Raw genomic sequence first — 14,028 nt, 5'->3', positions numbered from 1 at the left:
TTTTTGTTAACAATACACACAGAATTATACCGCACACACATATGTAAATTATATACAACATTTACACACACACACACACACACACACACACACACACACACACACACACACACACACACACACACACACACACACACACACACACACACACAAACATATATATATATATATATATATATATATATATATATATATATATATATACACACACACATACATGGTTAGTTCTTTAATTTAATAAGTGTATGGAAGAGGGTAAGATTTCTAGGGACTGGCAGAGAGTACGCATAGTTCATTTGTATAAAGGCAAAGGAGATAAGAAGAGTGTAAAAAGTATAGAGGAACAAGCCTGTTGAGTAGTATACCTGATAAAGTGCATGGTAGAGTTATTACTGAAAGAATTAAAAGAAGACCGAGAGCAGGATAGCAGATGAACAAGGAGGCTTTGGAAGGGTAGGGGTGTGTAGACCAAGTGTTTATAGTGAAACATATGGTTGAACAGTATTTATACAAGAGTAAAGAGGTTTTCATGGATTTGGAAAAGGCGTATGATAGGGTGGATAGGGAGGTAATGTGGCCTTAGTTGCAAATGTATGGAATAGGAGATAGGTTACTGAGGATAGTGAGGCTCAGGTTAGAGTATGTAGGAGAGAGGGAGATTATTTCTCAGTAAAAGTAGGGCTTAGCCAGAGATGTGTGATGTCATCATGGTTGTTCCATACATTTATAGGTGGGGTTGTAGAAGTGAATGCTCGGGTGTTGACAAGAGGCGTGAGGTTAAAGGATAAAGAATCTAACATAAAGTGGGACTTGTCATAGTTGATCTTTGCTGATGAAACGATGACAATGGTTTTGGGAGATTCTGAAGAGAAGTTTGAGAGATTCTGAAGAGAAGATTGGATATCGGTTTCGAGGGAGGGAGTATGGAGGAGGTGAATGTATTCAGATATTTGTCAGTGGACATATCAGCAGATGAGTCTATGAAAGATGAGGTGAATCATAGAATTGATGAAGGAAAAAAGGTGAGTGGCGCATTGTGGAAACAAAAAAAAAAAAACGCTATCCAGAGAGGCAAAGAAGGGAATGTACGAAAATATAGTGGTACCAACACTCTTATATGGGTGTGAAGCTTGGGTTGTAAATGTTGCAGCGAGGAGCCGGCTGGAGAAAGTGATGTCCTGTCTTAGGGCAATGTGTGGTGTAAATATTATGCAGAGAATTCGGAGTGTGGAAATTAGGAGGTGTGGAGTTACTAAAAGTATTAGAGGCTAAAGAGGGGTTGTTGAGGTGGTTTGGTCATTTAGAGAGAATGGACCAAAGAAGAATGACTTGGAGAGTATATATATATATATATATATATATATATATATATATATATATATATATATATATATATATATATATATATATTTATTATTATTTTATTATCACACCGGCCGATTCCCACCAAGGCAGGGTGGCCCGAAAAAGAAAAACTTTCACCATCATTCACTCCATCACTGTCTTGCCAGAAGGGTGCTTTACACTACAGTTTTTAAACTGCAACATTAAGTACCGTCATTAAGTACCGTCATAATCACAAAATGATGGGATTGGGTTAGGTGAGGGTTGGTTTACCTGGAGGGGGGTTGCAATTGTTAAGTAAGTTTTATTTCATTAATATTCTTCTTATTTACAGTAATAATTAATTTTGCACCTTTGTTAAACATTCCTCTGCCTAACTTATCCAAACCCACCTTAACCATATCAATGGCTATCTCACACAAACCATAACACTTCTCGTTTGAGAGTATGCTTGGCATAAATATACCGATAATCAATTTAGGTAAATGGACACATCTACACTTGCAAATCTGTCCGCTTTTTCATTCAATCAGTATTGGGTAAAATCATTTCATTGACTTGGGGACAGACAATTTGTCTTCCCAAGTCTAGTGGGTGCATTCTTCTCGACCACTACCACGGTTTCACCCATGCTGAGAGCATCATCCAGTATTCTAGAGTATGTTGGCGAGGAAATCTTCATTCATTTATCAGGAGCGACTACAGGAGAATACTTCGAAGCGCGCATTACCTGCGAAGCCCCGAGAATCAAATGTCACCAGGGAGACCCTCTCCTGTCCTGCTGACAGGTAGAGACCTGCAGAGAGAGTGATGATCAGTGAATGTGTCGATGAAAGTGGTGTAGCATATAAGGTGTGAATGAAGTTGTTGTAGCCTATAAAGTGTCAATGAAGGTGGTGTAGCCTATAAGGTGTTAATGAAAGTGGTGTAGCCTATAGTGTCATTGAAGTTGGTGTAGTCTATAAGGTGTCAGTGAAGGTGGTGTAGCCTATCAGTGAAGATGAAAATTTACTATAAAGACAAAAGTAGTGGCAATAGCAAAACAGATGAATCTGCTCCATGCATATCAGATACACAGAAGTTCCAGACTGTATTATATGATGACAAATATCTTAACAACATAAAATAAGGAAGGTCTATGCATAAAGAACGTTTCACTCTACTGGATGATGTTGGGGAGGAAACTGAGGATGCTTGCATGAGTATAAAAAATATATCTTAGAAAAGGTAATATTATTCTATTTCTTATGCTTAGATGGTGGATAATTTTATAGAATATGAGTTATTGTTCCCCCCCCCCCCCCGAAAAAAAAACGCAGATGAATCTCGAAGGACGGAAAACCAGAGATGTCAGAAAAGACGTAAGGACGTGCAGTAGTGTTGCGCAGAATGCTTGACATGAAACTGCAAAACAAACAGGATTTTATTATAAAATAAAGGGGAGGAAAGACTATTTTGTTTTGTCCGAAACTGAAAAAAAGTGTCTTCTAACCCACTCAGCGAAACTTTTGGTAATTTGACTTAAGGTTTCCTCTGGTTTAGTCCATTCCATTAAAATAAAGCACCTCAGGGTGAATCACCTCAATTAATATTCTAGTATTATGCATATCTTATTTTACACATGGTATCTGGTACCATCTCTTACCAATACAGATTAAGGTGCTCTACGTTACATTAACATTAAAGCAAACGGCCAGATAGTTCCAGTATAAACTTTCACAAATGTTCGAGATGAATGAAAATAACAAGTGTTCAGATATCACCAGCCTCACATGAACCAACAGACTCGCTTAGGTTATCCTCTTTCCTTACTGACTACCGCAAGTGTTGACAAGTGACACTGACCTGTAGTGATGTGTTTAATTCTGTAATGGGAGGCACCCAGAGGGCTGTGTAGAAGAAAGAATCTGCCGTCTATTTGACTCAGGCTGGTAACGTCGTTTCCCTCGCTCTGTAAATTCACTTACATGAGGCTCTCGCTGGTAGTTTTGTTCATCAGGAAACAGAACAAGTGTTTCCTGACTTTGGCTTTGTCAGGGATATCAGTCTTATTAAGTCGAAACACCAAAATCATCATTAGTGGATATAAGACAATGTGAAAATGAATATCAAAATGGTATACAATACCGACAGGTTGGTACGTAAGACACATAGGCAACAGTTAGGCAACTTTATTCCGAAACGTTTCGCCTGCACAGTAGGCTTCTTCAGTCGAGTACAGAAAGTAAGCCTACTTTGTAGGCGAAACGTTTCGGAATAAAGTTGCCTAACTGTTGCCTGTGTCTTACCTACTAAAATGTGAAAATGCTTGAAAAATACTAAAAAAACTTGTACCGATAACATTCTGTATTAGAACTGCAAGGAATATGATAGTTAATGAATTGGCAGGAAGACATACTGACCGTGAGGGAGAGATTGCCAGAGGAGGTGCCATGGAGGAAGCGGCCACCATTATAAGTCTCCAGCACAGCCACTTGACCACCTTCAGGGAAAGGCGTCAGCACGTCAAAAGTGTGCACCCGAAAACACTCTGTTAGAAACACAAATATGTAATAACAAATATGACAACTGTACATTGTACATGCTGCTGTAGGTTTTTTTTTTTTTTGTTGTTGTTAATTAAGAACATTTTGAGCTGACGTCAAAGTATTACCTCATAGGCTCTTGCTTTACTGCAGCACACTGACAAATGTCAATGTTTTGCACATGAATATAACATTATAATCAGCATATCAAGACAGTACCTGGTCATCTGCACTAATAAATTTAATTAAATATTTAAAATCTGCCAAGGTTTCCGACTGTTCTCTCAACTTCGTTCTACACATCACCTATCTAGGTCACATTATCAGTAGTGATAAATGATATAAGCAAACCTAACCAGGAAAATTAATGAATTTAATGAAGTAATTCTTTGATTTAGAAAATTTGCTCCTTGTAGTGTAAAATAAGAGCTTTGCCGAAAGTACTGACACCCACTAAAAGGAAATTCACTGAGAGCCACCAGTCGTGCATCGTTCCTTAAAAATCTCATTCGTTGACTTTTACTTAAGTTTACTTCGCATTAAACAACTGAACCGCTGAAATTCAGTTTCATTAGTTTGAAGTGATCCTGTTACCCACTGGATGCTTGTTTTAAACCCGAGAACACGGACTTAGGCAACAGAATATTTTCTTAATCTAGTCGAACAAGGCGTGGTTACCTTCGTTAGGCGAGTTGGAACGCTGGGCTGCCACGTCAAGAACTCCACCTGCCGGAGCGGGAGACAGGTAGAGTGCGTAGTCTCCCTGGAGACGAAACTTACGGATATACAGCTCTCTGTACTGAACCCTCCTTTCTGAAGACCTAGTCGACCCTGCAAGACGACAAACTGATGCGAGACATCTTGAGTAGATAGGAGAGAGGGAGTGTGTGTGTGTATATATATATATATATATATATATATATATATATATATATATATATATATATATATATATATATATATATATATATATATATATATGTATATATATATATATATATATATATATATATATATATATATATATATATATATATATATATATATATGCGCATCTTGTACCTAGAATTTCAAATATGTCAAAAGTTCTCTAATTCTGTCATAAATGCTAATATTTCAGTTAAATACTGCGTTTTCGAACAATAACAATGCAGATTAGTGAATGAATTTAAATGATGAATGTAAATGATGAAAATTACCACAGAGAGATCATAAAAGAGCAATTCACCTTTACAACAATATCAAGAAATTATTAATCATCTTCCAAAACGAGAGGAAACTGGACTTGTCTTAAACAGGTAGCTAAGCAATCCGAGAAATGCAAAGATCTGAAGCCAATCAGAAGAGACATTCACAGGTTATTGAATGGAAACTAATGCTCCAGTTAACTCAAGAAAATAGTAAACTTGCCATCTTCACAGCCTAAAAGCAAATCGATCGTCTGTAAAATACTCACGTCTCCTCCGTGTGGTGTATTTTGCCTCTGATATACGAGACTGCATTATGGTTTTGAGATGTCGTAGTTCCTGCAAGAGAAGTCAGGTTTAGAAGTCCTCAAAAGGATGCAAGATAAACCATGCACCTGGAGGTTTTAACAGGGAAGTTCTAACGTTAAAATGTCTGACAAAATATCTGATTAGTCATGTTTAGGACTTAAATCATGCACATATTAGTTAAATGAAAGAAAACTGGCCGAATTCGCTAGAAAATTTCTAGTTTTAAACCAAAGTTGTTGCAGGGACGGAAAACTAGTTGATTTTCTGAAACAATGAAATAAAACAATAAGAGTCTGAATGATGTCATTTTTTTAACCTAAGTGGAGCTGTAGACATAATTATTATGATAGTTACATACTTATATAATCATTAACAGAACTGCGGCTAGCCAGGACTCGATCCTTCGTCGTCATGCGACAGGATAAAGTATGCATCACTTTATCCACTGGACCACAAATTCTCAAATACCAGGCACTCAGTGCAACTGAGCATGTTTTCTCTGGTACGAATACATACGTGGTCATGGAGCCTCAGAGATTAATTTCAACCTCATCCTCATAAACTGCTGGTGAAGGTTGCTACCCCAAAAAGAATGAGGTTGAAATTAGTCTCTGAGGCTCCACGATCACGTATGTTCTCGCATCAGGGAAAACACGCTCAGTTGCACTGAGCGCCTGGTATTTCAGAATTTGTGGTCCAGTGGATAGTGATGCGTACTTTGTCCTGGTCTCACAGGGCTGGGCATGGAGACGCAGGATCAAGTCCTGGCTAGCTGCTGTTCTGTTAATGATTCAGAATCACTTGTTTTGTAATTTCATTAATACTTTAATAAATCATGTTAATGTTCAGATCTTCTCTTACAGTGGACAGAACTCCAATGATAAACTGACACATCTCAACAAGCGTGCAATATTTTGTACAGTATTAGCAAATAATCCACTTTAAAGTACCAGAAATCAAGTTCTCATGTGTTGCGCATCATGTCTGATAATGCAGGATTCAATTATATATTTTTTTCGTGTATGCAAGTCGCTACAAAGTAACTCCTTGGTGTGATCATAATTATTGTATGTCCAGGTGTATATATAAATACAGTATACATTTCTTCTGTCCTTTTAGCATTTTTGTACAGCTACAGTTTCGCCTGTGATATAAGAACACAAGAAAGAAGGAACATTGCAACAGGTCTACTGGCCTATACGAGGCAGGTCCATGTCACCCCCCCCCCCGGCTTAGACCAATGACCCACCCAGTCAGGTACATCCACTAAAGGAAGAAGCACGGCATCAGACCTAGCAGTACAAGCTAGTCAGGTCCAACTCACACCCACCCACACCCACTCATGTATTTATCTAACCTATTTTTAAAACTACACAACGTTTTAGCTTCTATGACGGTACTCGGGAGTTTGTTCCACTCATCCACAACTCTATTACCAAACCAGTGCTTTCCTATATCCTTCCTGAATCTGAATTTTTCCAACTTGAAACCATTGCGGCGAGTCCTGTCTAGGCTACACATTTTCAGCACGCCATTTACATCCCCTTTATTTATTCCTGCTTTCCATTTATACACCTCAGTCATATCCCCCCTTTCTAGAGAGTGCAGATTCAGGGCCCTCAGACTATCCTCATAGGAAAGCTTTCTGATACATGGGATCAACTCTGTCATCCTCCTCTGTACGTTTTCCAGTGCATTTATATCCATTCTGTAATACGGTGACTAGAACTGTGCAGCATAATCTAGATGAGGCCTAACCAAGGATATATAGAGTTGAAGAACAACCTGAGGACTCTTATTATTTATGCTTCTTGATATGAAGCCAAGGATTGTTAGCTTCATTGCGAACACTTACGCACTGTTGTCTGGGTTTCAGATTACTGCTAACCAGAACTCCTAAATCCTTTTCGCAATCAGTAATATTAAGCTCTACATTATTTAGTTTATATGTGGCATGGTTATTTTCCTGCCCAACATTTAGAACTTTGTATTTGTCTATATTAAACTGCATCTGCCACTTCTCCAACCACTGCATCAGTCTATTCAAATCATCCTGGAGTGATCTAATGTCCTCATTAGAATGAATTGGTACAGAATAAACATTCAATGACAATTGGGAGCATTTAATAACAGCCGTTTTGTAACAGTAATCATAATAATAAGGGAAAATTTATGTATGTGGAATAAAAGCGAAAAATTATAACTTTACAAGATAAAATATGTTGTAGTTTATGTAATCAGACTTAAGGTCAATTATATATGTAGTATTTTTATTTATACACTATTTTTAATAAAGATCAAAAGCACTGCATTAGGGAGTGGTAAAAGAAGAAAATACTCAGCTCCGGGGAGAAGCCTCCATATTTTTCATAGAAGTTCGTTTATTTTTTGTATCCTTCACAAAATCCATGGTTACCCGTTGTTAGATCCTAGTGCCTCTGATGTATACAGGTCCATCAAAAGTTACTTTACCTCTTCCCTTAATATTTTTGCCACTAAGGCATTCTCAAGGTCACAAGCAGAGGAAATGTTCATTGATCGTCTTAGGGTAGGTTAGGTTAGGTTCGTCAGGAAACAGGGCAAGTGTTTCCTGACGCGGGTCTTAGTCATATGCTGACCCGCCGTTGGAGCTTTTGGTCATCTGACCGAGGCCTTCAACTGGCTTACCGGTCTACCCCTTTAAAAATTATGGTCATAGGTATAATTTTTTTTATCTTCATAGAAGACATGCATTTATATATGGGAGTAACAGTGACGTCACTATAAATGTCAAGGTGCCGTTTTTAACAAATCAAAACCAATTTGAATATGTAGCCAGCTTAGCTATAGAAATAATTTAAATTTATTATACTTTTAACTTTGCACTTCTGTTAATATTTTAATTATATTCCTAATTTTATAACTTATTGGAACGTAATTATTACGAACCGAGGTGTGACGTCAACGTTCCCGTAGTGGACAGGAGTAGGCTGGAACAGGCACCCATTATGATGACTCGGCAGCTCTAAGTAAGGCCTATTAACTTATTCTGCGGCCCAACTATACGCTTACAGCCCACGCTAGATAAAATTACCTGCAAAAAACAAAACAGCCTATTAACATGCAAGTACGTTTACTGACCCAACATGATACTGGAGACAAGGCTGAGTACGTTTACTATAGCCTCTTCTTAATGAACTATTAAAAACAATGTCACTTTTTTTGCAGGCAATTTATATTGATTGCGTGGACAATAATACTTAAACTGGCTACAAAAAATATAATAATAATAATAATTTATATAACTAAATAATGAAGGGGTGGTACAAAGTTATAAACTATCGCTGGAACTCCTGAAGAGACAATATGAACGTCCGAGACTTCGACAGCTAGTTTAGCCTTACACGGCTTTATAGTTACAAGCAAAACAACCGCTCCTAACCCACCACCTTTACCGCTCCTTGTTAACTGCTACTACAAGAAATAAAGCAAATAAATTTTTTAGCTTTATATCAGGAAGAATAAATAACAGTATGCATGTATATCTTTGGTTACTAGACCTCATTTAGATTATGCTGCTCAGCTCTAGTCTCCATATTACAGGACATGAATGCGCTGGAAATATTATACAGAGAGGAAATGACGAAGTTGATCCCATGTATCGGAAATCATTTCTACGAAATTGGTTAAATCTGAAAGACGTATAATTTAAGGGGGACATAACTGAAGGAAAAAATAAAGGGAATTCAAGATGGACAAATGTAGATTGAGGAAGGATTACTGGTAAGTACTGGTTTGGCGATTAAGAGTTTTAGATGCGAGTAACAAACTCGCCGGTAGCGTCATTTTGGGTAGCTTTAAATATAGGTTGGACGGGTTTACGAGTGGTGTGGTTGGAGGGAGTTAGACCTGCCTACCATATGCCAATAGCCTTACCACAGTGTTCCTTCTTGTGTTATTAAGACACTGCATGAGCAGCAAGGCGGAGAGGTGGACAGAGGTATGGTTGGATTATTATAATAATGGGGAGCGCTAAACCCGTAGGATTATACAGCCCATATGGGGTGGAAGGTATTCAGGCTCAATTCAGGAACCGAGTACAGACCCAAATCCCTAGATCAAGAGCCTGATCAGCGTCAGGAACCTCCCTTGAGGGAGGAGTGGTTGGAAAAGTGTTAATTTCTTAATGGTCTTCACCACAAAGAAAAGAAAAAGTCACCATCAGATGCTGCATATTTTTTCACACACCAACAAAAAACATGATACGCTAAAATTAAACTCCCAAAAACAATATATTTAAAGTCATAAAACAAATAAACGTCATCGTACATTAAAAAAAAAAAAGACATCGAATCACACACTAAAAGTTGCACCTAAATGTTACAGATGTCTGTAGACACCTCGGGGTTATAAAACCAATTATTAATCTTAAAAAGACAAAGACACACCCCGTTAGGATAAGTACTCAGCAGCAAGCCAAGTTACAGGAATAGGATACCCACGAGCAGGTGGTCATGAGAGTGTGAGACAAGGTTGCAGGAGGACACTCAAAGCAGCCTTGCATCCTCTATTCACTGGACGGAACCTGACATGCCCTGAGAACAATAGAACTCCGCCTCCTTTTCCCTGGAATGGATGAGCATTGTGATATGAGGGAGTATGGTAGACATACCTCTGAATAGGGTTGTAGGTGGAGTGATTATGGTGAGCATGTCAGTGGGTGGTGCTGAGGACGATGTTGCCGCTGATTTGATGGTTTTAATAATCTTGGTATATAAGCGAGTCAGGAGATGAAGATGAGTCTATTGACTGAGATGAGCTTGGTGACCTTTGTGAGCAAGGAGATTCAGCGAACATTGAAACTATTGAAACTCGTAGCCTAGTTGTGTCAGCTACTACAGAAGAGTTTGATTTACGTGAATCAGGTCGCCTGCGAATCAGACGAATCCAGAGCCTGGGGCTCAACCACTCCAGCTCCTTCACCATAGCCTCCTGTACTTGTGTCTGAAGAAAACAAACAAAGACAAGTATTAGAACGAAATTAAAAGATAAACAAATATTTAACAATAAATTTGGCACATTATGTGCATTTTGCTTATATTAATCACTACATCCTGCAGTATCCATCACACAAATTAAATTTGAAGGGCTAAGGCTTAGGATCGAAACATGCAATGAGGTTAGATTTCCTATATTTTTAATAATCATCTGATTTAAACAGAAGTTTGCAACCATCAAACTTATATAATGGACGTAATTACGTAAATAACAGAATAGAGGACAGCTGATATTATTTTATTTTAGTCTCAGGCAACGAAATACTATTGTGAAGGGCTTGAGAGTAATAATGTCAGAGGATTTCACCTTCAAGAGTCACAATAGTGTCACTATCACATCTGCGAAGAAACTTTTTTTATAATGGTTGTAACCACGTAAATAACAGAATATTAGCTGTTTGTCTCGTGTTCGTATAGGTGCCGATTAAAACTGCTTTTCTTTAACTTATATAAAACTTATTCGGGGTTTCGGTTACATGGGGAAAAATATGCCTCTCTCTTGACTGATTGAGCCGAACATTCTTAATCTGTTGATATTAAAACTGTATATGCATATGTTTATTCACCCTTTAAAGGAGTTTTCTAATCCATTTTAATGTTTCACCATAAGCTAACAACATGCACTTACTAAAGTCTTCAGATATGGATGCTCTTCTTAATTGGGTAACACGATTAAGAAGAGCATCCAAGAATAAGAGCTTTTCTTTATTTTTTCCATTCTTATCGAATGATATAATGATTCCAAATTATCTCATGATATCCACAGAAGACGCCAACATGCCGCCCTACTGAGCAGGTCAATGCGACCTTGGCTCAAGGAGGGAGATGGTATATCATTGTACCCATGTAATGTGATCCTCAGACATGCTCCACACTCTTCCCGCTTCCTCACTCTATTAAGCTATTCATAACTTTCGTGATTTTTTTTATCTATTATTTTTTGCTTCATAATCTTGGGTCATATCAGAATAATAGTGTTTCTACGGTGTAAATGCAATAATCTAAATATTACTGAAGTAAGATTTTACTACCATTAAACAAGTGCCCTGAAATCTGGCTGATAGCTATAAAATATTTTCATTTAAGTATCTATTTACATATACTGATCTCATTGGGTGAAGTCTGTTTTAAGATATAAGGGAAGCTCAAGCAAAGATAAACTATTGTGAAGGACCTGCGAGTAATAATGTCAGAGGATTTCAACTTCAAGGATCACAACAGTGTCACTATCACATCTGCAAGGATAATGATAGGATGAATAATGAGAATTCTCCAAACAAGGGACGCCATGCTAATGATGATCGTCTTTAAGTCGCTTGTTCTCTCTCTAGGCTGGAATACTGCTGTATACTAACAGTCCCATTTAAGGCAGACAAAAATTGCGGATCTAGAGAATGTAGAGAACCTTCACTGCACGTATTAGTTCAATCAAGCACGTTAATTACTAGAAACGTTCTAAGTAATTTGACCTGCATTCCCCGAAACACAGGCAAGAAAGATATACCATAATCTACACCTGGAAAATCGTAGAGGGCCTGGTTCCAAATCTACACACATAAATCACTCTCTACAAAAGGAAAAGACTAGGCAGACCATGCAACATACCCCCAGTGAAAAGCAGGGACACCATGAGTACACTGAAAGAAACCACAGTAAGTGTCCAGGGTCCAATAATGTTCACAACCTCCCATTATACATAAGGGGAATTACCATTAGACCTCTCGTTGTCTTCAACTGGGAACTGGAAAAATACCTAAAGTCAATGACCGATTAGCCGGGTTGCGACTCATACGTTGGACTGCGTGTGGCCAGCAGTAACAACCAGGCCCTGAGCCACCGGGAGGCCTGGTTGAGGACCCGGCCGCGGGGGCACTGATTCCCGCAACAACGTCTAGGTAGGTAGGGAGGCAGCCACAACACCCGCTGTGGTCTGGTGTAGTGGTCTGAAGTGTAGTTGTTCACACGAATCACTTTACAGGCCCTATAGTGTGTGTGTACTTATTTGTGGTTGTAGGGGTCGATTCACAGCTCCTGATCTCGCCTCTTTGCTGGTCGTTACTGGGTCCACTCTCTCCCTGCTCCGAGGGCTTTATCGTACCTCTTTTTAGAGCTGTGTACGTATCCTGCCTCCACTACATCACTCCCCAGATTATTCCACCTCCTGACAAGTCTATGACTGAAGAAATACTTCCTAACATCCCTGTCACTCATCTGAGTTTTCAACTTCAAGTTGTGACCCCTTGAGTGTGTGTGTGTGTGTGTGTGTGTGTGCGTGCATACCAAGTGGAGGAAGAGGAGGAAAATGAAGGGTCAGGAGAGAGATAGATAGATAGATAGATAGAGAGAGAGAGAGAGAGAGAGAGAGAGAGAGAGAGAGAGAGAGAGAGAGAGAGAGAGAGAGAGAGAGAGAGAGAGAGAGAGAGAGAGAGAGAGAGAGAGAGAGAGAGAGAGAGAGAGAGAGAGAGAGAGAGAGAGAGAGAGAGAGAGAGAGGTTGAAGAAGAGAGAAGAAAGAACTTCCTATAAATAATATAGTTCAAATAAAAAAAATGTTAGGTTTTGGCCTAATAAATTAACTCGCAGGTTCATATGACAATCACTGTACGTGAATGTCATATGAACCTGATTTTTCTTGGAATCGTGTCTAGGAATTAACACCACTTGGTGTAACTAGTAACTGGATAGGTAACCCCCGTGGACACAAGACAGCCTCTTCCGTTATATTATATGCAGGCTGCAGCTTCTGCTCTTTCCTGGTCAGTTTAGACATGCGTAGCACTAGTTTATTTTTTCCTGTGGAAACATGGTCAATCATTGGTATGTCACAAGGGACACAGAACGTCAAAACTAGGAACCAGAAGAGAACTCGAACAAAAACTCAGAGAATTTTATGTCTGCCCCATCCCAAAAAGACTTAGTTTCCGTACGCTTATTCATAAGGTACTTCTCTTTCCTGCTTAATTTCCGCCAGCCTACGGTAGGCCACTTTAGTTTTGTGCGATATAACGTCATAATTTTCAAAGCGTGTTGTGTTCTGTAATGAGTTAAATGTTTTCTTCTTTTAACCCGGGCAGTGACAGTGTCGGGCACATCAGAAAATGAAGACTAAAGTTATTTAGAATGCATCATTTAATAAAAGAAACATCATAAGAAAGAGGAAGTGAAAGAATCACACAACATTAAGAGGCTGAATATTTCACTAACATGATCCACAGTGACAAGGTCACACTGCATTTTATGCTGTAGGTGTTAAAAAATCTGGAATCTACCACAAACAAGTCAACACACCGAACCTTAAACACATCTGCAAATATTTTATTATACACATAAAAGGTAAAGTAATAACAAACAAGTGGCTTGTAGCTCAGTGATAATAACGTTATCCGTTCACAGCTGAAGGACTCGGGTTTAATACTCGGGCGAGTGGAGACAAGAAAATGTTCCCTTGGCCTGGTGGCTGTAGGTCTCGCTTCACACGGCGAGGGTCTGGGTTAGATTCCCAGCCAGGGAGAAACATTGGTTTTGTTTCTTTACACCTGTTGTCTATGTTCATCCATCAGTAATATGGGTACCTGGGTGTAAGGAGACTGGCGTGGGTCGCATCCTGGGACACTGACCTAATTTGCCCG

The 14,028-nt window shown here is 38.8% G+C and overlaps 1 protein-coding gene across 3 annotated transcripts; it reads right to left on the bottom strand.

Moving 5' to 3' along the window:
* Positions 1-1,085: 1,085 nt before the first annotated feature.
* On the bottom strand, positions 1,086-10,345 carry LOC128692360 (uncharacterized). 3 transcript variants are annotated; one of them, XM_070096441.1, is made up of 7 exons: positions 10,261-10,345; positions 8,294-8,438; positions 5,326-5,395; positions 4,548-4,700; positions 3,747-3,874; positions 3,190-3,295; positions 1,086-2,140 (listed from the first exon to the last, which is right to left on the bottom strand). In XM_070096441.1, the coding sequence occupies exons 3-7, from the start codon at positions 5,369-5,371 to the stop codon at positions 2,034-2,036; spliced, it is 540 nt and encodes a 179-aa protein (XP_069952542.1). In that variant the 5' UTR covers positions 5,372-5,395; positions 8,294-8,438; positions 10,261-10,345; the 3' UTR covers positions 1,086-2,033. The 3 variants fall into 3 exon arrangements, with proteins under 3 accessions (XP_069952542.1, XP_069952541.1, XP_053637473.2); XM_070096440.1 differs by lacking the exon at positions 10,261-10,345 and adding an exon at positions 10,017-10,195; XM_053781498.2 differs by lacking the exons at positions 8,294-8,438; positions 10,261-10,345 and adding an exon at positions 10,017-10,195.
* Between the last annotated feature and the right edge of the window lie 3,683 nt (positions 10,346-14,028).

Source organism: Cherax quadricarinatus, chromosome 53, assembly GCF_038502225.1.
Source record: "Cherax quadricarinatus isolate ZL_2023a chromosome 53, ASM3850222v1, whole genome shotgun sequence".
Taxonomy (NCBI): Eukaryota; Metazoa; Arthropoda; class Malacostraca; order Decapoda; family Parastacidae; genus Cherax; species Cherax quadricarinatus.
Note: the sequence above shows the minus strand (reverse complement) of the source record. Positions and strands in the feature narration are given on the sequence as shown.

Bases quoted from the DNA above. Each gene is read 5' to 3' on its own strand.
- LOC128692360 (XM_070096441.1), bottom strand. From the start codon at position 5,371: ATGCAGTCTCGTATATCAGAGGCAAAATACACCACACGGAGGAGAC. The intron at 4,701-5,325 runs GTGAGTATTTTA...GTCGTCTTGCAG, and splicing joins ATACACCACACGGAGGAGAC to GGTCGACTAGGTCTTCAGAA. The intron at 3,296-3,746 runs GTCAGTATGTCT...GTGAATTTACAG, and splicing joins CTGGCAATCTCTCCCTCACG to AGCGAGGGAAACGACGTTAC.